The sequence below is a fragment of the Idiotropiscis lumnitzeri genome, chromosome 1 (genome assembly GCF_059441095.1).
Source record: "Idiotropiscis lumnitzeri isolate Australia: NSW breed Sydney's pygmy pipehorse chromosome 1, RoL_Ilum_1.0, whole genome shotgun sequence".
NCBI classification, from domain to species: Eukaryota; Metazoa; Chordata; class Actinopteri; order Syngnathiformes; family Syngnathidae; genus Idiotropiscis; species Idiotropiscis lumnitzeri.
Window position 1 is genome coordinate 36,479,739 of NC_142391.1, and position 25,378 is coordinate 36,505,116.

At 40.5% G+C, this 25,378-nt stretch overlaps 1 protein-coding gene across 3 annotated transcripts in view; it reads right to left on the reverse strand.

The window, feature by feature from the left end:
- The window catches only part of LOC148344484 (tetratricopeptide repeat protein 28-like), a 183,603-nt gene that overhangs the window by 45,747 nt on the left and 112,478 nt on the right, over window positions 1–25,378 (reverse strand). For all 3 annotated transcript variants that reach the window (XM_088298645.1, XM_088298637.1, XM_088298654.1), the window contains 3 exons: window positions 22,599–22,746; window positions 14,702–14,974; window positions 13,521–13,651 (listed from right to left, as the gene is read on the reverse strand). In XM_088298645.1, coding sequence (XP_088154771.1) covers window positions 13,521–13,651; window positions 14,702–14,974; window positions 22,599–22,746 — 552 coding nt within the window. The remainder of the gene's footprint in view (window positions 1–13,520; window positions 13,652–14,701; window positions 14,975–22,598; window positions 22,747–25,378) is intronic.

The window sequence follows — 25,378 nt, forward strand, 5'->3', positions numbered from 1 at the left end:
TCTCATTCTGTGTTTCTATCAAGAAGTACTATTTCGTTCAATTTGAAGGGGTGCAGGGTGACAAAGGTGTGACAAATTATTGATCCATATTGTTTATTACCACTTATTGGCACATATCATTTGCGGAACTCAATATATAGCCGTCTATTGATGCACGATAAAACAAAAATTGTGACCTTTCTCTAGCAAATCCCGCAAATTCTTTAAAATCTGCATGTTACAAACAGAAACTCTAGAAAAAATACTGGATGTCCTCCGTTGTCTACTAATGTGTTATGTCACCCATTTTAAACCATGCAGTGGCATTCTGAACTGAACATTACTGCTTGGTAAGAATGTGACTATGTCGGGGGACGTGGGGCGGCATGGCACAGTGACATAGTGGTAGTCTTTCAACTCAGAGGTTGCAGGTTCAATGCCAGGCCTTTGTGAGTAAGCTATTGCGTCATCAGCAGGCGAAAGTGAAGGCAGTGTGAAGCACTTTGAGTGCCTTGCAGGTGGATAAGCGTTATACAAGTGAAAGCGCATTCCCCATTGTCGTCACATACAAAAGAACATTTTTATGCCATCCTTTAGGAGCAATGGAAATCCACATCATAAGCTTCAAGACATACCGTGTTCAATGGAACTGACAAGAAGTACCCTAAACATAAATATGAAGTACAAGGGGTTACCTCTGCAAACAAATAATACCACACTGGAATTTAAAGGAAGGTACCTTCTTGCTGACTAAATTGAATAGGTCTGGTTGGAATGAAATCAAACTAATAATATTGAACTTAATAAAAGGAAGTATGCATTTTAACCAGCCTATCTTTCATCAGCCATCTTGCTGTTGTTATGACTTCGAGTTGATTCTGACGCAATGCCAAATAAAGCACAGCTAGCGGGGCCCCCAGCTGCAGATGACAGAATTCAGCAGGAAGCCGGGCAGTCAATCCAAGGACATTGCGCTCCTTGGTCATTCAAGGATGTTTTGGCGGCTCATGGACGGGAGGGAAACACTGTCCCTGACAGCACAAACATCTGGACACAACAGGTCTGACAGGCTACAGTACTTTGTTCAACCCTTTTCTATGACAAGAAGAATACTTCTTCAGTTTGGAAAGGAGAGCAGTGGAGAGCTCATGATTGTTAAGAGGAGAGGAGAAATGAGATAAAGTTGCACGGGTTAAGGTTTGAGAGAGACAGATTATATTGATCTACAGCAGAGCTGATGCTTGGTGCATGCTGACACAATGGAAAAAAATGAAGCCAGTGTCAGCACCTCACAGTTCACATGGAGACTTTTTTTCACTCTGCTTCTAATCTATTCAGCGACAGTAACTCATGCTTAAGACAGATTTCTTTGAAATTGATTCTTGACTGGTTTCAAATGCTTAAAGTCTGCTTCCTTTTGTTTAGGCAAATGTGAGCTTCAAAAGGAGAAGTGGGTGTCGAATTGGTAAAGAAGGATTGTGTGTATCGAAATGCAAACATGAACTTGTACTTTCATCTGCACCTATAATTAAGATTATATAGGAAATATATGATCTCGCCTGTGTCAGTTCTGAACAAAAACCCTAGATTTATCTTTGTGACATTAAATTTGAAAATGCCAAATCATACAGTGTTTGTTTTCATATTGTAATTTTAGAGCGCTTGCTTCTTTTTAATCAAACAGTAGAATCAGGTTGGCAAGAGGTTCTTAATTTTCCTGGTGGCATAATCAACTTAAGACAGGTGGTCTCTTGTGCTTAGCCTTCATTCTATGATTTATTGGACGTATGACAAGCAGACGCTAAAAAGTAAAATGCACGTCAATTAGGGTTGTAATGAAAAACGAGATGAGTAGGAAAATATATATTTTTTTTTTATAAACTAATGAATTTGTCACAATATAGTTTGACCTGGCCGATGGCCCGATCAAAAATGTATTTATCGGTTTGATGTTGCTTAAGATTTGTTGTTTACATAAATTGAATTACAACAATGTAGTTATTGATAAATCTCTTTGAAGGTAATGCCACATTTACTGTACAGACATTGATTTATATTTGAATGATTGACTACCTTTAATAGGAAACAAATTGCATCGTACCCTCTCAGACTGAGCAGTATCATATTGAATCGAAATGTCATCTCACTGAATTCAACTGAATCAAATTGTTGCACTTGAAAAGGCATTGTATCGCACATGAAATGTATTTTATTGGAGAGATGCACAACTCTAATATCATTACATTTTCTGAAACTATACTACCAACTTTGTATTGGTACATTCATACAAACCGTTACCAGCACAGTATCTTGGAACACTGCTTGTTTTACACAAATTGTGTTCTTAAGAAGCAAGGAGTTCACATGTCTATCCCAGTAGTTAGTGGTGGGAGATCAGACACATGGCATCCAGAGGCAAAATATATAAATACAATATACCTTATCCAGGAGCAACTGCTCATCTCGCACCAACAGATTAAACACCCAACAAAAACATTGCTCATTCCAACACATGCCACCAGACTCCTTTACAGTGCCTTTGAGTAAATTTGCAAAGACATACCATGCAGGTAAAGGACCTCGGGCCACCTCAAGCTCACTGCACAAATCCCTTCTCCCCTCTGTGCTTTTATTCCCTAAATGTAATTACAAGCTTGGCACGAGTGTTGCGGGTAGTGACTGTGACATAGGCAACCTGCAGCAGCCAGCATGTGCTGTAGACCTGCACTTGGCGGGACTTGAAGGCAAGGGGAGCGCCTCCAAAGTGCCTTCGCACCTCACTGCTCCGTGGACTGCAGACACCTCCAAGCTAAAGCACAATAACCCAAATCTTTCAACATCACTGAGCTCTTCACTTTATCGCCAAGGAGAGGAAACTTCTCTGACTGATAAACACTTAAAAGAGGATGCCACTACTGGGTTTTATCATCACAGAACACATTATTCATATATGCACACATATAGTACCTCTGCTGGCACAAAAGGTGCCTATCAGCAGCTCCTACTGTGACACAGCTTTAAGACCATGAACTGAACTCAGCATAGCACGATAGAAACTAAACCCTTGTGACATTGATTTTTATGTCCCAAATATGAGCTATATGCCTATTTGGAGGTGTAGTGTCCCCATTTTAAATACCATGTGTCCATGCTTGCACAGAGGGATAAAATATTTGTTTTCAGGCCAGACACATGCACCAGAGCTTTGTCGAAGCTCTGTTAGTAATATGGTCAGTAGATAATCAGGCAGAAAGAGAAGATGAAGTAAAAGTCTAGTTGTAGAGAAGGGTTTGGCACAGATATAAAGGAAGGGTGATCAGGGAATAATGGGTTGCTTTTAAGACATGTTTTCTGGCCGATACTGGACCACCTGCCACCGCTGCCTCCGGCGGCGAGCGCACGCCTCCGGACTCTGATTGACAGGCAGGGTAAATACTTGCTGGTGGGGCCTCTGATTGTATCTCGTGCCCTTGGCAAAATAGAAGACACAGTGAAAGAGCGATTGTTACAGCTCCTCAACCACAAATTATTTTGGCATCTCGTCTGAGGCACCTGAGATGCACGTATGTTTAGTGTAACCTGTGCCCAGAAAACCCAAACACACATTTGTCACTGTTACTTTAACTCAAGTGTTCTGCGGGAAGAGAAGGCAGCAAATCCAAATCGAGGTAGATATAGAAAGTGAAGTGTTGTTTTTGTTAAGGGTGGCATAGATGCAGAGTGGATAAAGGAAACTGTTTACCAAATAATCATGCAGGGATGTTTTTAGAATTTGAAGGGCTGATTTTTCTAGAATGCCAGTTGTCTCCAGGTCATGGAAAGTAAGCTCTGGGATTTACCAGTGTCAGAGGAATAGTTGGCTTTCATTGACTCTCTCCAATGTAGAGCGACAAGGGGAAACTCTGTATGCTTTGCGAGAGCGGAATAGTCAGCTGACTCAAAGCGGCAATACAAGCAGCAAATGAATTCATCTTATATCAGCTGAGAGAGGACGAAGAAAACACCAGTGTGGTTTTGTGTGTGTTTCATTGGCATTGTCACAAAGGAGGAAGGGAGCAATCAGGGGCTATGTTTGCACTGCCATTGCAAGGCAGGATGTACATACTATATGTTTCACCCCTCAGATTTTGAGGGACCAATCAAAGGGAGTCAAAATGAGACAGGAAAACAGAAAGCAATACAATGGAGCCAACATAATCAACAATCATATGACTCATTCGACATCTGCTGCCTCAAACTGATGAGGCCTAATTTATTGTGAAGTGTATCAAGTCTCTAAAATGTCACCTGGGCATCAGTACAGGAAATGGCCATGGCTTTCTAGTGTTAGAATTATTACGTAGATGGTTCATACAACATCTTTGGGATGATATAGAATTGGAACTGTGAGCCACCAACACAAAACAATGCTCCCATTTTCTTATAGCAATACTATGATTCTCCCTGAATCAAAACCTCAATCTGGAAAGGAATTTGCTTTTTTGTGAATCAGGTCCCTCACAAAAGGAACATAGCTTTACTACAACCTCATCATACTCTTATTTGTGCAGACTCCTCTGTTTAATGTTTGCCAGCACACGTATTGCTGTGTATATATGGCAGGCAATAAACAAGTGGAGTACACGCTAGAGACAAGCCCCTACAAAACTCATCATCTCGGAGAATGTGAGATTGTGACACAGTCCATATAACAGCCATAAAGCCATTGCTTGTGTCTCTTCAGAGCTGCAGGCATTCACAAACTGTGCACAAATACAACGACAACACTGGGAAGGTCCCTTTTGTCTGCTCAGCACTGATGAAACGCTACCCACAGCGAACTTCAATCACACGGGAAAATGACTTGGAGATATGCTGTAACCCCGACAGTGTCATTAAGTCTGTCACTCTGTCCCCCGGAGTGCAAGGAAGGGAGAAGCACAACTGGCCTCCACAGCACATCATGTAGCCCTGAACTAAAGCAAATGGGATAGACCTCCCCCAATCCCCCAACCCTCTGTGCTTGAGCTATCTGTCAGTCTGAAACTAGCATAATGAAGCTGCAAAATTATTGCGCTGGCTTTGTTTGTCCATAAACCCTCAAAAGTCGAGCACTCATACAATGGAATCACATCTACTCTAATGGTGCTCACAGTCGATTGTAACAAACGCTATCATGCTGAAAAAAAATAGATAGTTGAAATCCTATCACGTATGTTCCCACACATTTCAGCGCATACACAGACATGCATACAGGCAGACACACAATACATAGACTAAGATAAGCCTCCGCATGCCATCAGAAAGTAGCGTGTGATTGGCCTCTGTGGAGCGACTGCTTCTCTCATCATTAACTCGTGGTAGGATCACACTACCCTAATCATGCTAAGCCTCTCTGAATGGCGTTGAAGTAAAAAACGTGCCAATGCACACATTCACAGTGGCTCAAATCATTACATAGAGACACACACAAAAACACACACTCGTACTCATCTACAACAGTGGCAAAAAAAAAAAAGTTGCAGCCTGTAAATGTGGAGCCTAAATAGGAATTGGAGGGGGGACAACTATGGGCATGTTGCATTATGGAGACATTATAAAGCTGTTACTTGCTGGGGAATATCTTTCACGATACATTAACAGCTCAGTTTTGTTTTGCTGTTAAACACTGAAACAGATTTGGTGTCTAATGCGAAATAGGGGGAATTTTTAATTAAAGTTTTATTTCAAAGTTAATTTTCACGGGCAGTGACAAAACTCCCCCCCCAAAAAATCTGACAAATGGTTCCTCTTTTTTTTTCAACTGAAGCAAGCTTTACAAATCAAAGTACAGCAATGTAATTTAACACTAGAAGTCCCCAGATTTTTTACAACTCCTTTTCCTCTCTGAACACTGTCAAATGACACCTAGATTCTTATCTAATAACTCGGCTGGCTATGATTAGCCACTTTTCATTTGAAAATGATGAATTACCTGCCAGAGCAACAGTAGCAACAAAAGCGCCTTTTCAAACCTTGATGTAGAATATTAGCTAAAAGCTGCGGTGTCAATGGACAGAATTTCAGTATCAGTAGGTAGACGTGTCAAATGACCGTCATAGGTTGTTCTAGTGTTAAACTCAGACGTGAGAGTACTATGAGTATTTTGTACTGTGGATTGTATGAGGTATCTTGCACACAACCAGTGACACATCTGCAGCGGGTGTGGAGGTCAGACCATGATGGCTGAATCAAAAACGTGAATAGAAAGACATCACACCAGCAACACCACACCGTAACACCATTATGCTGCGTTTAAGAAAAACCTTGTAATCCTTACTGGGATCTGTTTTCACAAAGATATGACGTTACCATATCGAGGACAGTCTCACTACCACACATAGCACTTTCATTACTACTCTAAACAAAATGGTACAATATGGATCTGTTTTTGGAAGTCATTAGACCATTTGACAATAGAACTGAAAACAATTGCAAGTATGTGTGCGTGTTGCAAAATGTGGCACTGCAAAGGAACAAGAACACTTCCATCAAAGCTTGCCACAAGCTGCAATTAAATCTGATGACAGCACCAGCAATAGCCACTAAATTTCCTTAAGTGAACTGTGCTACAATAAAATACCCGGGAAGTCTTTGCCTCTGGTCTCACAACTGAATATTTTACAATCTCGGGGCCATATGGTTCCATTCTTCATTTAAGATAGGACAATGGTGTGAGTCCAGCAACAGCCTGTCTCAAGTTTTATTTTGAGACCAGATTGAGTCAAGTATATATAGGGAGAGCCCGTAGGCCTCTGTCCTCTTAAGACATAGTACTTTCATTTCACTCATTTGAGGCCTCGTATTTTCAATCCATTTTACTGCTTTCTCTGAGCTCATTCCGCAAAGACACATTCCACCTCCTCATAAAGTAAGAAGGCTCCCATCCAAGAAAGATTGGAGAAGGACTCAATATTTTGCCACAGGGACAAGAATGCTGACACTGCCTTAACATGGTTACAATAGCTAAACTGAGTGTTGAGCGGCACCGTGAGAAAGGGAATGAAAGCATATCTTAGTGTATATGTATTGTTTAGAGGCTTGGACTGAGCCAGACTAAGCAGCTATAATTCCAGTCCTTGGCGTTATGTCCAAAAGCAAAAGTCCATTCCCTCAAAATGCATAAAAGCTGTCTGTGACATCCTAGTGTGTGCCGACACGATATAATGCATACTTGTAGCTCCGCTGACCTCTCAAACTGGCCATCATGAGTTTTTTGTTTATAAGAGCAAGTCACTTTTCGGAAATAAATATGCGTGGTGAGATGTGGTTCAGTTCCGATTAAAATGTTAAAAAAAAAAAAAAAAGACCGTGAAAGTTAAGGAACTTTTCCCATCTGGCTGAAAGTAAAAAGAGAAATGTTGAGCCACCTGTGGTCTTCTATGTTCATGCGATTGTCTATATTGGAAGAATAGCCAAATGCATAAATTGACTTGTCTAATGACAAATCACAGCCAGAAATGGCTCAGACGAGGGAAAACAGGGTTCAGCCGGGGCCAGTGCCCAGAGGACATTGTTGTCTATACCACAGCCTGGTCCAACAGCCTTTGCCCCCAACTTCTAATCACTAATTACCATGCATCCTTTTCTGCATAATGACTTATTGGGTATGGCCTGAAAACGCCTTTTAAACAGACTGAAACAAACAATTTAAATCTTTTGAATGCAAATGTGCAGAAGTCAAGGGAGGAAATGCTTCAGTTGTGGAAGCAGCTGCCTTACATATAAATACCATATTTTCCGGACTACAAGTCGCTCCGGAGTATAAGTCGCACCAGCCCAAAAATGCTCAATGGGGTAGAAAAAAACATACATAAGTCGCACTGGAGTATAAGGCACATTTTTGGTGGGTAATTTATTTTACAAAATACTCTATCAACACCAGATATTTCATCTTGGAAGGCAAGTTATAACATTAATAAAAGACTAAAGAACAGGCTGAATGAAGGTTATTTAGCTCCACAAAAAAATTAAATTGAACAGAAAAGGTGTCCAGTGTTCATGTTAATGTTTTTGGGACACCACTGTCCGTGCACTGATAGAAAGGCAGTCGCGTTGCATGAAGGGGAAGCACCAAGAAAGTCCTCCCATAAAGTCCTTTATATTCATCGCCTTGGCAACTAACTGAGTGTGGAGACATATCATAAGCCTCTCCAACAGCACTTTGTCCAAGCAGCCACGGCCAAACTCGTGCCTCCAGCTGTGCCCATCTAGCAGTAAAAGAGCAGCAACCACTTTTTGTCAGTCCCGAACAAGTTTCTCATTCACTCCAAACTTTCTCTATGCTGCTCAATTATGTTTTTCAGCAGCAAATTTCACTACTTGTAGCTTTGTAGTTTGTAGAATATGACTCTCTAGATTTGTGTTCCGTCGTTCTCAGTTGTCTTTGTAAGGAGTAGGAGATATGGATGTGAAATTTTATATATATATATATATATATATATATATATATATATATATATATATATATATAAAATATATATTTTTTATTTTATTATTTTTTTTATATATATAGTACATACAAGCCAACATTCGTGAACAAGGGGATTTCATGTAGAGGTTTGCAGTGAGATGAAATCCCCATAGTCCAATAAAAAGGCTTTTGTCTAGTGGTGTACTTCATTTCAATTAATATTACTGAGCTACAATTAGGACTAGCTGTAGCTAAACCAACTCAATGCAGTCCTCACAATCATTCATCAGTCACTGGAGACACTATTATACAGCACTCTCATAATTCTAAACACATTCAATACATGTATACAAACATTAGTTACTGTTGTCTCTTTTTTCCCTCAGCCCCTTTCTTGCTTTTATTCATAACTACCTGCTGTGACTCTTGCCCTCAATCCAAGTACATCTCTTTCTCTTATTCCCTCTTTTTCTCCTTCATTAAAATGGACTTCCTAAGACCTCCATTCATCTTGCTGACAGCCTTTCTATCGATTGGGTTTGGGAGAGGGATGCAGCTTTAAATGGCTCTCCGGCCATTCCAGACGAGGACTGGGCTGGACAGAGGACAAAGGGGAGGAGAAGGCATTACCGGGTTTAGATGAAGAAAGGAGTCACAAATGTATTTTAGTCATTGGTGAAGAACTTTCAAACTGCCCAGAGGCTGGGGATGAGAATTCACATGAAAATGACTCACCAGCTCAGTCCTTTAGGCCGATGAGATCAGATAATGAATTAATCTCACACTTTGAAAGCAGATGCTTTAGTTCTCCTCCCCGCATCACTTGCAGGCTTCCCCAAAAGTGTCCTGAAAGTGAGCTTTATGACACCACTCCAAACATTTGTTTCACTTGGCGACCCAGAGATACAATTCATTTCAATCAAAACCATGTGAACCAGCACTCTGCCGCAATGTATTTAATCGGCCTCCATCCGTAACCATCAGACAACATCTATGAAAAAGGAGTGGGCGCATTTTGTCTTTATCCCGCTACCCGCACAAGATCACATCTACCTGCCGGGATATAGGACACGACTTTCGATTTCTGCAGTGATCAACATTTTTATGACCTCCTCATTGTCGTGTAAATTTGTCGGAGGCTGTTGGCCAATCGTGAGCAATACCAACTGGGTCTGTCGGCTCTCATCTGTAATCATATAGTGCACCGCAGCAGAAAGAGAATGGTCTGCTGTGACTGTGTCACTCTTTATTTGTCTTCTAATCTGTCCCTCAGCATTGCCATTGATTGTAAGAGGAGGTGAGAAAAAAAACAGACAGGGTCTGATATTATAAGATAAATTACTTAACTTCCCAGCAGTGAGTGGCTCATTTTACACACTGCACAGTAATGTTTGGGCATAAATACAATATTGTTAGAGTGGCCTTAACAATCAGACTTGTGTTTCTTCTGTAATAACTCGGTGATCACTATATGTAGTCCGTACAGGGCAACACAATACCAAAGTCTTTTTTCGCAAACCATTCAAATTGTTATTCTGTCTCCATGTGCAAAGTCTACATTCTTATGCAACATCGAATGCAGAAAAACAGGTAAATGTTCCATTTACTGTATATGCACATAAGTGGGCAAAAACACACAGACCCTTGTTTCCCAGTTGTGTTCATGGCCCATTGGTTGACGATAGCTGTTCATCCCTCAAGATTCATGGCGAAGGGAGCTGCTGTATAGGTGATCCAAACCACTAGACCGAGCAGGCAGTGCCTCGTTAATAATAAAATGTGGGCTGGGAATACTGTGTCACGTATACTTTGGAATCTCAGTCTAGAATGTATTGTCAGCTTCTTATTCTAATGCATTGTAGTTTTTATTGTATTTTTAATATTCCTGCACCTAGAAGCTTTAGGTAAGATGTGCCAACAGGTGATTTGTTACAGAGGTGAAAAAGACAGAAGGATGGACAGAGACAGCTAGGCCGTCATCTTTCATGACACTTGACGCTAATCTCCCCTGCTCATGCCCCCACCAAGAATTTCAGTTCAATTGCCATCTTGTCTCTTCTTCCAATCCTAGTTTTTAATCAGCCAAGTATTGGATGGTAAAGGAAAGAGACAGTGGTGCCCATTTCCCCTTGTGCCATCCTTTATTAGTGTCACTCCTCTGAAAGGATGAAAAGGCATGTCCATGTCCTAATGACTCTTTAATGATCTTCTCTTCTACAAGCTTGCTGACATACGCTGACAAATTGTGACCCTATCAAGAGGAACACCCACTTTTTGTCTTGTTGTTCACTTGTACCGTCATTATACCATCTGAGATTTAACAGAATCCGTGCCACCTCAACCTCGCCAAAAGATAACCATCAGTGATAAAACAGTCCTTGTCACTTCGTTAGGAGCAAAGTTTGCATACATTCATCACAGCAGATGGACTGAGAGCAAGTCGAGATAAACAATTCCCAAGCTAAAAATGGGACTTCTAATGGGAGACAGAGTCAACAAAGAAAGAAAGTTTCTGTCTCTTGTACTTTTCCCTGATTGTAGTTCACATTTCAATTTGGGGTTAGGGGAGTCAGCTGTTAAGTCTTTTGAACATCACACGAGACATAATTAAAGACTGCGCTGCCGTCAGCCCGGCTCAGTTTCTCCTAAAAACTCACACCCAAAATTAGGGGGTTACCTCCCTCTTGTTAAACCTGCTATTTAAGATAAAAACACCACAAGCATAAAGAAAGGAGAGTTTGAAGTTTGGGAGGAAACACAATCTTACAGCTTGGTTTCACGTTCACCTTTTTTAATGATGCTGACTTGTCTTGGATGACTAAAACTGAAAGAGCGACACAAGACCAAGATGTCTTTGGAAGTGTGATTGTGTTGATAGCTGCTGAGGATAAATCCATAAGCCTGCGAGGTAAAGGAATACTAAGTTTGCGCAAGTCGTGACTTCATTGGTTCGGCCCGCAGCACGCAGACATAGCTGATAAAGCACTCACTCTGAGCCTTAACACGCCTCAAATTTCTGAATTCTCATCCCGTTTCCGTTTTAGAGCTTGCACACATCCTTTTCTACTTCTTGAAGTTTGTGCTAAACTATCAATCAGCTGTTCATCTTAAAGCGCCATTGTCCAAATTAGGCTCAATTTTCTTGTTTCGTGTTTCTGTTGGCATCATTTACAAATGATTGAAAATTACGCTTTGAAATTCATACTGTAGTGTAAACAATTCATTCCTTGACATGCCAGTTTAATCAACAATTTGACAAAGAGTGATCTTTTCTGATAAAACGTGCATTTTTCCACAAAAAACGGGGGAAAATGGGCGAAAAAGATTCCAGTAAAAAAAATGGAAAAATCAGACATATAAAAATATATTTGGGGGGGGTGAGGAAAAAAAGATGTGAATATGCAAATCCACGGGTGCTGAACTGTGGATATGCAGGAGTCCACCATAGTTTTAAATTGTAACATCACTGTTCACAACTAGATGGGGCGGCACGGTGGTTGACCGATTTTGCACAATGACCTAACAGTTCAGAGGTGCGGGGATACTTTGCACATATTTTATTCACATTTTAAATAGCTTTTTTGTCTTACATCTGGTTAGGATGTTCAGTCTTATGTGCCCCCCCGAGTAAACAAATTAAAAACTGTGGATCACTTTAGCATTTAAGTTTCCCATGCCTGTACTAGAACTAAAGTTAAGTTAAACAGGATCCAAAACCAAAACTACAACAAGGCCATCCGGTCCAAAAGGCTCTTTTGTTAGACAATTTATGAAACAATTGATTACTTCATTTAACAGTTCATTTAACAATTCCCCCAACGCTTACATTATATGTTACTGCACTCTATCACAAATGGATAGTCATCTGTACCACTGGTCTCAGACTCTTTGTTCTACACTGGAAGGTAGACATGTCCTGGAAATCCAGTCAGAAACAACATCCCACCTCCGGCCTCGAGGAAGTGACCTCAACCTCCAAAAGGCCAGATAAAAAGTCCACGCCAGAAACAAAAACACCGACCCAGCCGTAATGAGCTATCCGCCAGGCTCCAGTGTGTACGGAGCGAGGCCAGGTGGTGTGACACACATATGACTCTGATTAGGGGGCTTTTGGGGGAATTGGCAGCAAAGGGAACGAGGGCTTATACGAGGCCAACCAGGACATTACACGATTCAACTGTTAGTGGTATTCAAGATCACCGCTTTTCTTCAATATCTCAGCATGGAGTCAAGTGGGTTGCTAAGAAGCAACATGTGCATACTGACTACACTGGTGTGCTCTTGACACAATTGTATGCCAATAAAAACAAATCAGAATTTTACCGCTACAGACAAAGGACCTTGCAGAGGTTACTGGAGCACTCACACAGCCCTGATTCCAAACTTTGCACTTCATATATCATACTGTTCTCTGCACATATCCAGAAAAATGTGCAATGGAGGGAATTTTTGAAATGGTTTGTCCTGCTACTGTGTTCAGACTTTGACTGCACTGTACAAATGCCTCGCGATACAGTATCAGCAAGGACAAACAAGCAAACTCCACTGCCTGGTCGAAAGGATAAGGAATGAAGGGGAAATGGAGGCTATTCTTTTCCTTGGCTGATGGCAATTGTGTTGGAATACAAGCACCTGTCAGCCCCCAACAATGGCCACCGAGGCCAACGGACAGGATGGAGGACGTCACAGGACAGTTTTTGTTTTCTTTCTATGCCTAAAAAATGTAATTTGTTTGAATCAAATCCTCAATTAAACCTTTATTTAGTCCTACACGAAACATATAAATGCAGTCGACATATTTGTGTGACAGTGTTGCAAGGTGAAAGGGTCATCTATTTGCCCTCTCCTTGAAATGCATCCCTCCTTCAATTACCTTTATTCCAACTCAATACCTCTTTCTTAAAACTAAACAAAGAGCAGCAGCATTTGTGTGCCCTTCAGGTAGCTTTTAAAAAGCTACAGGAGATGAAGACCTGGTACAGCACATTTCTACCCAAACAGTTGAAAAAACACGGAAATAAATTCGGCCACCTCAAGTTATTATTTGGTGAAGGTAACTTTTTTTTTTTTTTTTTCATTTCAAAACTAAAACTAAATGTGCGTTTCTTACCTCTCTGTCCTTCAGCTTCATGGCGAGAACCAGCTGGTTCCGGTGGTTGGTCAAAGCTTCACGATAGTTTCCCTTGGAGAAGAATGCCGAGCCTAAATTCCCATGAGCACGACATTCCCCGGTTTGGTCACCTGGAGATGAATTAGATTCATTATACTCAGGACAGCAGGTGATTACAAAGCAGTCTGCGTTTGTGAACATTTCGAGCCATGGCGAGTCCCTTAAAGGGAAAAATGGATGCCGCAAATTCGACACAGTAGAATGGTTTCCCTGACAGCTAGTATTGTTAAAGTCACCTCACCATGATTTGGATGGAAACATCATACTTGGTGTAAATAGAGAGGCTTCACAGACATGTCTCAAGTAAAGTACAAGTGCCCATGATCAACCTATGAATATCAGTTTCACATTTGCAAAGGCTTTGCTTGGTCATGTAATGTTAAGCTTTTTTTTTTTTTTTTTTTTAACAAAGACCTTTTCTAGGGTAGTAAAGCAAAGCTGATTTAGTAATTAATGATTTCGAAAAAACCTGGGCAACAATTCTGGCCTGGGAAGATTCAAACTTTGGGGAAATAAAATGTTTAATGCGAATATCACACACAAAAGTGTGAAGACAATTGTGTCACTCACACTAGCACAAATTCAAAACAAAACAAAAAATCAAACAAAAACCTTACACTAAAACTCTGTATCGTGTAAACATGTTTACTCTTTGCCTTGTTGATCAGTTAGCACCAATTGTGAGTAACAAAATTACACAATAACACAATTACCATCAGTTTAAAAGCTCATTTAAATTTGGGGCAATTTCCCTTGCATTCATTGAAAAATGTGTTTTAATATCAATCTTCAAAACATGTAGAAAGGGTAAAACTAGTGGTGGCAGCTCTAAAAGTGAAAAATGTCCAGCTAGTCCATGTGATGTGATGTGTATCGGCCGATCTCACACATGGATGATCGGAATCCACAGGATAAAATCCTGATCAGAACACAAAACGATTATATTGTCTATCACGGATTTTCACTTCATGTGAGTGCCACTGGAAAGTGTCCCCAGTCATAAACAGGGGTTCAAATAATTTCAGACTTTTGAAGATCTTTATGTACAAAACCTTTTTTGGACCTGCTGTCCAATCAGGATTTCTATCTTTGTAAATTCCTACAGTTCCCAGTCCTCTTACCTAAGGTCTTGGCCACCTCCAAGTCCTGCTGCATGTAGCCAGTGCTCTTCTCTGTATTGCCCAGAGACCAGTGGGCGCTGCTGAGAGCCGAAAAGACAGAACCTCGCAGCTTGAGGCTGCACGTTCCGATCTTCAAAGCTGCTTCTAGAACTACAACAGAAGCTGTGTGGTGGCCAGCTGTCAGCAGCTCCTGGCCGATCACAGACACCACCACAAAGGGACTCTTGTCCAGCTTCATCTTTTGCAGCTGTTGATAAGTTGGCTCTAGAGACTCTGCAGGAGGAACATGAGTGAGAAAGGGATTAAACGCAGAATGTGGAAAAAATGACCAAAAGTATAACCTTGTGCTGACATGCTGATTGACAATAATATCTGGCTTTGGTGACTTTGTTACATGTTATGCTCACTGATAAACTGTTGCCTGAAGTCAAATGTTCCATACTTCCAGTGATGAGAGCATAGTGTCATACGAATAGAGCTTTCACTGACACTTGACTTAGACTCAAAATAACGTATGCATACATAGTTTTCAAGTGCTTCTACCCTAGCCTGACTACTGTAAATGCCAGATATTTTGTAATAGTATTGCACTCGTGGTAAAAATGAGGTTTTAACAAGTAAAATGTAAGTATGTGAGAATGAGCAAATACAGCGGACTAAAATCGAGTTGATAGAGAAACGAATGTATATAGTGCATGAGTTGAAGAGGCACAGCAACGCAGAGCTGAGACACACAAGGTGACCTTTGAAGAGGTTGAAAATGCACACAATGACATAAATCAATGTTGGGCCGCATGGGATTGGGGATTCACAGCCCCTTCATATTGCCCTCTGGCAGACACTAGCATCGAACAAGCGGATTGCGGTGCCTTGGAGGAACACAGCTTTTGTTTCAATTGCTTGTAACTGGAACTATTGATTGATTGATTGATTTTATTGAACATATGAACACATGACAAGATAAAAACAAAAATTGGAAGTAAGAAAGAGAAAGAAAAGCATCTGTAGATAGATCAACTCAGTTTGTTCAAGGGGGTAGGAAGAAGTCATACGTATATGGGTTGGTGTATTTTTAAACCTTCTTTTGAACACCTCAAGCGATTCACACCTTCTCAAACCATTATCATAATTAGTCCATAGATTAACACCTTTAACAGAGACACACATTTGCTTTGTGTTAGTTCTTAACTTTATTTTTTTAAAGTCACTTGTGCCCCTTCGGTTTTAACAGCAGCCCTCATTAATTTCAAACTCATTTTCTATTTGTGATTTCCATCATAATTTTGCATCTATAACAACAGCAAGAGATGTAATTAATTTACTTTTTCTATTTCAATAGAGTCGACGATAATCCTGACTTGGTGTTTAATTTGTCTGATGCCGAGTATTAAGAAGTCTTAGTCAAATTCAAAAACAATTTATTTGAACCAAACCATTTTTCAACAAATTGAATTAATTGCCCTCTTTAAGATAAATATTTTATGTTAATATTTGTATTTAGGTGTTTTAACCATTGAGTAATTTGCATGCAGCCAGATGAGGTAGCGTGTGCATAGTTGTAAATTTGTCTGGCGGTGGACATCACAGTTGGTTGTAAGTAATTTGGGTCAATGTAATTGGTAGGTTGAAGATATATTTTATCCCATATTTTACTCAATTGGTAGTGCAAAGGAATTGTTCCACAGCGTGACCTGTGTTTGACCATATGGATGAGAGGACTTCAGGAGAAGCGGATGCCTGAAGACTGGATCAACGTCTGCAACATCAAAGGAGGTGTGCCGAGACACACCTCTGAAACAAAAGGACCGAGACTTTAGTGCCAGAGCACGAAAAGGCATATCTGCCTTTTCAATCAGTAAATGACTGCCATTGATGTCTGTCTTTCCTCTTGTGTCTGAAATGTTTACATGTTCCTGCTGGTGCTCCCCCCTTCATTCCTTAGTGGAAATACATTGTATTGTTAGGGACTTCCCTAATAAAATAGAGGGCTCGGCGGAGTGTGCTCCAGAACGAAGTTGGAGATGTAACTGAGCACACCTCCGTTCGTTCTCCTCGCGAGTAAAAGATCAACTCTTGTCTTCCTTCCATTCATTTTGCCTATGTTCAGTGAATGCTTAGGTGATTGAACCTGACAGTAATTCACAAGTATTCAAACATACTTTTATGCTTAGCTATTGTCTCTTTTCACCACACTATTTTGTGTGAAGTTTTTAATGTTGCTAAGTCAAACGTGAAGTTAGTGGTATGTCCGCAAAGTAGTGCACCGGAAGTGGCGTGAATTGGTTTGAAAAAAGGAGCGCAAATAGGAAGTACCATGTTAACAGCGTAAATGTTGCTGACTTATCACTTTGCAGATTCACGGACAATTGTCAATCTCCCTCCCAAGCACCCTTCCTTGCCTACACCCAGAGCCAATTGGGCAATCTCGTTGCGAACTTGAGTACAATGACAATAAAGGGATTTCTGATTCTGATTCTGATGACATATTGGTTGGCTGCATGCAACCTGTCTATTCGGACTGAGGTCGCAGTGCAAAAAAAAAAAATCAAAAATCAAATGAGTATCGGCTTTAGGACCACCTATGAAAGTGATCCAGATCGGATTTAGAAAAAAAAAATCAGAAGTGAGACATTCAGAATGTCATAAAAAATAAATACACAAAATAAATCAGACACAGGTCACATATGAGTAAAAAATAAAAAAATAAAATCAGATTTGGGTCTGCAGTCTGAACATGGGCATAATGTTACTCTTCCCATTGCGTTACCATCTCGGCATGTATAGGGGAAAACAAGCCTACTCAGACTACTGGAACACACCCAACCATTCCTGGATCCCCACAAAGACAGCAGATTCACTTATGTTCCTACACAATGCGATGCAACTGAAGAGTCTGAAGAACATTGCTGTTGAGGTACTTGGCATAATGTGATGCTTACGGAGAGAGATTGCATATAAAAACCCATTCATGGATCGTAATTGCCTTTAGAAGTGACACAGAGAGCTGTGTCATAAATTAAACATGGAGAGAATCCTTTAGGGGGGGAAATGGTGTCATGACTGTTGTATTCATGAACAGGTAGTTATGACTATCCCCAAGTGTATTGTTTCACATAAAGACAGGTGCTAAAACACCACACACATGAACACAAGCAGTCATATTTTAAAGCTTTACAACCTTCATAAGGACAGTTCTGCGCACATTAGCATCATGTACGGCATAGAATATAAGAGCGAGACATACAGTCGCATTGCTGCATCGAAAATAATAAGACAAAAGAGAAAAAGTACAAAAGAACAAATTATCCAGGACTTTCATTGATTTTGATCACTATAACCAAATGTGTGGTATCGTGCAGGCTCATTTATGAGAATTAGGTTATCATTGAGATATTACTGTTATCTCAAGGTGATTGTTTTAGGCTAATGAAAACCAGTGCAATGAGACAAAAGAATCACTTTGACACCTCAAAGCTAAGATAGTGGCTATTTCTCATGAGCCCAATTAACGAAGAAAGGAAACATTGTCGAAATCTCATAAGGATGTTTAACTAAGCTCGATTATGCCGCGTTAAAAAAGGTTGCGGAGATCATTTTGAGTCATTTCCTCAGGGTCTGCATCAATATATGAAGAAAAAATGAAAATCTCTGATTAACTGCTCCCAACCTACTCTAGTCTTGTAAGAACGTGTACGCAATGATTAAATGGAAGAGAAGAATATTAACTATTGATTTATTTATATACTAAACGTTTTTAAGAGTTGAGATGAAAAAGAGCATCCCCCTTTCATTGAATTGACTTTGGAAAGCAATTAAACTTTATTAAACTGTCTTTATAAAATTGAAATTCAGGATTAATTCGACCATCTGTGATTGTTATTGCATACAGAAGAAAATAAAAATGTATTCATTAAAAACAGAAATTTGGCAGTAAGGTTGCTTTTTAAAGTGTGCCTTTAAACGTAACTTCAACATTTTCAAACCAGTTTAGGACAGTGCCCATTGAATCAGATCAATGTTAGTTATTATGCCATTGTTGAATTCGAATTTTACTTTGGGGGGCTGGACTGAATAAACGAGCCACAGCATCCATTTAAAAGGCAATCATTTATAATGGCAAATGATAGAGGCTGCGTCAATACAAGTGGGAGGTGGTGTCATGATGTGAAACATTTTTGTGACGGTTAATCTGGAGGGATCTTCTGAGTGGGAAATATCTTTTACAAATCCAAATTTTAATGAAGCTGTCTTCATAAGAACGGAATACAATGATTTTTTAAATCCAGTGTTGTTTTTTTGGCAGGCGTTTTAGATTTAATATTAGTCTTTGTCTTTTGGACGAAAATGCTTATTAGTTTTTGTCATATTTGATCATTCCTATTTGTGATAGTTTCAGACTAGTTGTAGTCGACGGAAACTCAAAATGGTTTTAGTCACGATTTAGTCGACGGAAACTCAAAAAAAAAAAGTTTTAGTCTTGTTTCTGTAAATTTAGTCGACAAAAACTCTAAAAGGTTTTAGTTTCGTTTAGTTAAAAATAGGCATAAAATGTTTCCATCCAATAGCAAAGACTTTCTGTTCAACTACTAAGGATTCTGTATTACAAATGAATAAAAGTGGTAACAGTGGGATCAATGCTCATCGCGCCAAAATCATAAATAAACAAATTAAAAACGTTTTAACAACATAGACTTGTGGTCGACTTGTTCTAATACAGTAGCATAAGTACAAACTCTATCAAACATATGTCTTCTCTAATTGCAACAGCTTGCTGTTGTCAGAACCAAGAGTCACTGTCGCCATGGTCCATCAATGCGAAGCGCGTCAGTGTATGTGAGCAGAGACGAATCACTGCAGACGTGTTTGTGCTGGTGCGCGCGACGGTGTGTGTGCCGCGCATGAGCCCTGCGTGCTGTCCCGGTGGAGGGCGTGCCCAATCGAAGGTAAGTTGAGCATTTTTTTTTTTTTAACGACAGTTTTTTACATGCACACGACAGTTTGCGTGGTAAACTTCTTTGTCTTCGTAAACTTCAAATGTCTTTGAAGTGTTCAACTGAAATACATTCTGTTTTTATTCCCATTTTACACAACGTCCAACCTCTTCTGACCTTTAGCCCTCAAAATGAAGTGGATCATCCATGCAATTACAGTGAACCCTCGGTTATCGCGGTTAATGGGGACCGAGACCACCCGCGATAACTGAAAATCCGTAGCGGCGCACCTTCAAAAATGCTTAAAAAAGAAAAAGTGCGAAGTAGCGGCGCACCTTCAAAAATGCTTTAAAAAAAAAAATATATATATATATATATATATATATATTTATATACGGGTAGAGAGAGAGAGCGTGAAATTCATGTTATAACAAAAAAAATTATTATTAAAACTTATTATTTTTTTATTCCCCAGCCATTATTTTTGTATTTATTCAATTACTTCTTTTTGTATTTATTTAATTACTTCGACTTTTACCTGCTGGTACGCCGTCCGGTGTGCCCTGTGAAATGAAAGGTGGCATTCTTCATTTATTTATTTATTCATTTATTCATTCATAACTGACAGCCTCGCGCTCCGCTCATGCCCGGGCGGAAGGTGTTCCTCTTCGGCTTAACTACCACGCACGCCGGCCGGTCTCCTCCGGAGCTCTCGCACGGTCCCGAACGGAGCGAAATGTCGCCCTGCTAGTGCCCGGGCAGAAGTTGTTCCTCTTCGGCTTAACTACCACGCACGCTGGCCGGAGCTCTGGTACGGTCCGAACCGTGCGATACGTTGCCCCAAATCGTGCCCGGGGGAACGTGCTCTTCTTTGTCCACTCTCCTCTTCGCCCACGCTCTTCTTCGGCGCACGCCGGCCGTCTAACCGCTCCAGCGCCCCGTCGTGCCGCTCGGCGAAACTACAATGCCCCCGAATATTTTTTAGACCCGCGAAGCACTGAACCCGCGAAAGGTGAACTGCGAAGTAGCGAGGGTTCACTGTATAGTCTTACTCTTAACACGAATAAAACAAATCTGCTTCAATGATCAGAAATGAGTTGGAGGTGAGATCGCTTTGCTTTCCACTTGCGTGAGAATTCTTTGTTGTGGAAAATACTGGATGAGTCACATGATAGCGCAACAGCTGCTTGCATCTGGTAATGAACAGAAACCTTGATTTACGCAAAGCCTGCGTGTCAGAGAAAATGGGCTGAATTATATATGACGCATTGGTAACACATGAAGTTAAGTGTAAAGTGTCAAAGTTTAGATCAACATAGCCCAGATGGTGTCCTTCAAAGATGCCTTGATAATCGCTTTTTTATTCATTTATTTATGTTTTTAATGCTTTGGGAGGGCTACAACTACAACATACAGATATCTACAGCAAGACAAAATATATGCAGCATAAAGGTCCTTTCAGAGTAAACAAAAACAACCAGCTCTTTCTTGGCCAAATACAAACAACCAACATAAAAGACAGTTGAGAGTGGCGCTGTGTTTTCACTTACGACTGCTATGAATGATTAAATGATTAAAGCTGAGTTTAACTTTTTATGTTCAATTAAAAATTAGTTGCAAGTCAAAGGAATAAATTATGGCTAATGCATTAAGAACATTTCTCTGATGTCTACAAGAGGCACATTTTGGTTTTAGTGCTTCGCTTGAACTAAGTCTTTAAAGTAAGTAGTCCTAGAAGTTTAGATGGGTTTTTTTCATTCCAGTTAATATTTATGGGATAAGTATTGTCTTGGGATTAACAAGGCAGGACATGGTACTGCTCGTGGTTGGTTGCCTATCTTTCCCATATCAGCAGACGTTGGCCAACTGACATTGGTTATCCTCAATGTTTACAAGCCTAACATTGATTTGAGTCCCAGTGTGCCGACAGCATCTCTGAGAGGATCACTGCGCTTAATCCTCCAACCTAGCAAACATCTCTTTAACACACCTTGGATGAGGTCCTTAGCTGGATGTACCAAACTGTGGGGAATACGGTAAACAATTAAGAGATTAAAAGGCCCTGGTACCCCCCTACAGGGAGGACTCATTCCCATCCATGATGCTTCAATCTGGCTTTCACCCAAAGCTCTTTTCTTGTTTTGGTTCCAGTTACGAGCGTATGTACTTGACATCACTCAAATGGGAACTCCATTCTTTATTCACTTAATAATCTTAACAGAAAAATTATTCGGAAACCAAGTCAATCCGTGCTGCTGACACCCTGGTTACATTTTAATTTTGAATGGTTAAACGAGGTCCCAGTTAGATACGGCTGCTGTTTACAGTTGAATTTGGAAGAAGAGATGACGTCCATGCAGATCTGAAGCATATTCAATTCTACTGCCGTGGTCATCTGGAGTGAAATCATTGCCAGGTTTGTTTAGAGCCTCATTAGACTGCCTCACGCAGATTACTCATGCACAGTTAGGTCAGTGCAGTTGAATGATAATGATGCATAAACAGAAAGCACACATTTTAGTCTAAATCTTGTCTTGAGCACACTATTTATAAATCTACTCAGCTCTAGGGAAACTGCTTTGTCAGGGCCAGGCGCACACAATGGCATTAGTGTTGGATCTTCATTAAGATAACGGGCTATCTGTGAGAGGGATCGGACTGACAATAAGATACGCTGAAGTTGCAGGGATCAGGCCTAAGAGCGGGGGAGGTAAGTACATGACACCGCCAGTCAGTCGTAAGACAGACCGAGTCGGTCTTCCCGCACAATGAGTAAAGAGTGACAGGTAAAGTCAGCCAAACATGCTTATTGACTGACACAGTAGGAGGATAATCTCAGACATTTTGGCACCTGTGGGACAAAATCTATGGAGATGGCGAGACAGACCGACAGCTTCCTTCAGCGCGCGGAGACATCGACTGAAATATACCAGCATACATAAACAACATGCTAATGAGTTTCTTACCCCGTAGAGGAGATTTCATGGCAGCTTCTACCATGCCCACCAGGAGCTGAAGGCTCTTGGGGTCTTGGGCCAGCCCGGAGGCAAATGCGGCCAGTGCATCGGCATGGCGACCAAGGTACTGAAGGGCAACACCCTGTCGGAAGTATGCCTGTTGGGAGAGAGAGAAACGTAACAAACTTTAGTCATGTAAAGCAAAACTCTTAATTTTCATTTTACCAGATAAACCCATTGCACATCATTTTGTTTATAAACTATTTATAAACCATTTAAGCAGTACTCAGGCGCCTGTGTCCCTTTTGTTCAACTTTTATTATACTGACTGACATCACTGGGCTTTTTGTTCTTGTTAATTTGCTTATAAATTAAACATAAATGCATGTATTCCACATTGGCTGGCTGCTTTCTCGAGGAAAAATAATTTTAGCTTTCTAAATGTGCTTTTTTTGTAGCAAGGACATGCGCATAACCATAGCAATAACAAAACTGTGGCTGTGCTACCTAAAAGTAAAGGCAAGTGAAAGAAAAGAAAAATGGCACATGCTTCAATGAAAAATGTCCATGAATGCCGAAGAGTCACATTTCCTTTCTCAGTGCATAGTAATAAAGCTATAACACATTCTATATTTTCACTTCAAGAGTGTACCAGTGCCATAAACTAGGATATTTGATTTGGTTCTTGGCTCAAACCGAAATTACTTGCATTTGTCATTTAGTCACAGTGTTGACAGAATAATAATTCAGTAGCATATAAAGTGCTTGACAGGCTGCATCTTTTTGTAACACTATAGCCTACCTCGTAATGAAATATCTTGTTTTCATGAGAAGTGTACAGGATTTGACCAAAAAGTAATGTCATTTAATAAGTTAACTTTATGATCTCATTTATCAAAATAATATGCCCAACTCCCACCTTAGCTTTGATATCATGTCAAAATATATCCGTTTTATGAGAAAACCAAGGCGTGACATGTTCATGGCACATTTTCTGAGTTACTACAGGAATTGCAGCTCATTATTTTTATAGCTTCAGCATAAAAATATTGCAGATTTTTAGGGCTCACATTGCTTCATTAACGTAGCAGCAGAAACGAGTTCATGTCCTTGGCCGAGTGATTCTTTATACAGGATTCTGATGGAGTTTACCAACAGTAGCACACGGGGACTGAACAAGATCCAGCTCTGTCTTTTCAAGCCAAACCACTAAATCCTAACAAAAGCCAGCAAACTTGTCTTTGCAAAAAAGTGCTGGAAGCACAGAGTTACAGCATGAGGAAAATGAGCAATGGGCTGTGTAAAACGCAATAAGAATCGAACAATTTAGCACGTCCAGAGTTCTAACTTTTCCCTTTTGGGAAATTTTGGATGTCTGAGCTTGCATGTGGCAACAGTAGACCAGCCAACAATTTGACAATGTCCATCAATCCAACAGCTCCAAAAACGACATGGGATAATTTGCTATTAGCATCTTAGGAACTCTTCTCATTAGTCTTTCCAAGCTTCTCTGTTAGAAAGTTAGACAGCCTCGGAGTGAAAAGGGCCACAGAGGGTTTAACAAAAATCAGACATGACATTGAATTTATAGAGACCAGAAATTAATTTTACTTCCATCCTAGCACTCCCTCGCTCTCCCGCCGCCGACTGACTACCAATTCCTCCATAAGTGCTGCCCCCTTAGCAGTTAGATATCCCTTCACTGGCATCACAACTCTATTGAAAATGGCAAGACAAGAGAAATATGATTCAAAGCATTAATCTTTGTCCTAACGCTGTTATTATATGGGGGGGAAGCTCCGGACAGGGTAGCCGCTCAATAATAATTGCATCTGGTGGCGGTGGAGTTTGGGCAGGACGCACTGGTGAGAGCAGAGAGGCCAACAATTGTTCTGCCCAGGGGAACAAAAGACATTTAAAAGCACATCTCTCTTTGATTAGATTTAGCCTACAATATGCCCTCCAAGAGGTCTGTGCCTTTATTCTCCTAAGTGGCGTACCCTGACTGGGAAAGAAAAAGATGCATAAAATAAGGTCTGCTTCAAACAAAAATTGTCATTCTTTTTGTTTACACGGCTTTTTGCTACAGACAGTTAGAGGATTCAGAAAAAGGAGAGTGCATTAAAATATTGCAAACACAAGCACAAGAATGAATGCGTAAGTGAAACAGCTGCCGCAAATATGACAGAATCAATGTGCCATATAGGCGTGTAAGATTTGCTTTTTCTTTCATTCATCTCACACTGCCTTCAACTATTATACAGCTCCACTGACATTCGCGCACACACACACACAAAATAACTTCCACAACGGCATAATCCAACAAGTAAATTGTAGCAACTCATCTCATGAAACTCAGATTGCTTTGATTTAAGTAACCTTACAGTATGTGAATACTAATTTGGGGAGAAGGATTGATAGTGAAAGTGTCACATTCAAGTGAACGGCTTTAGAGCAGGAAAAGGTGATGTTCCACCGCAGAGGGCTATTCTGGTACTCCTTCCAAAACAACCCAATTAGCGGCAGGTTTTGCATGTCTAAGTGGCCCTTGAACATCCTGAGCGGATGATACGTTGTTGAAAAAGTGTACGAGAAGGTTGACGTAAGGAACAGCTTGAAAAACAACCATGCAGGGAACCAAGATTGGGGCGTGTTAAGCTTCACTTTGCTCTTTTGCTGCTTCCTCCACATTGTCCTCGTTTTGGCAGTTGGCACACTTTGAATTTACCTCACGAGCAGCCTTCCAGTAAATGTTAGAGCCATCTGGCAACTACTTTGACTTCCAGCAG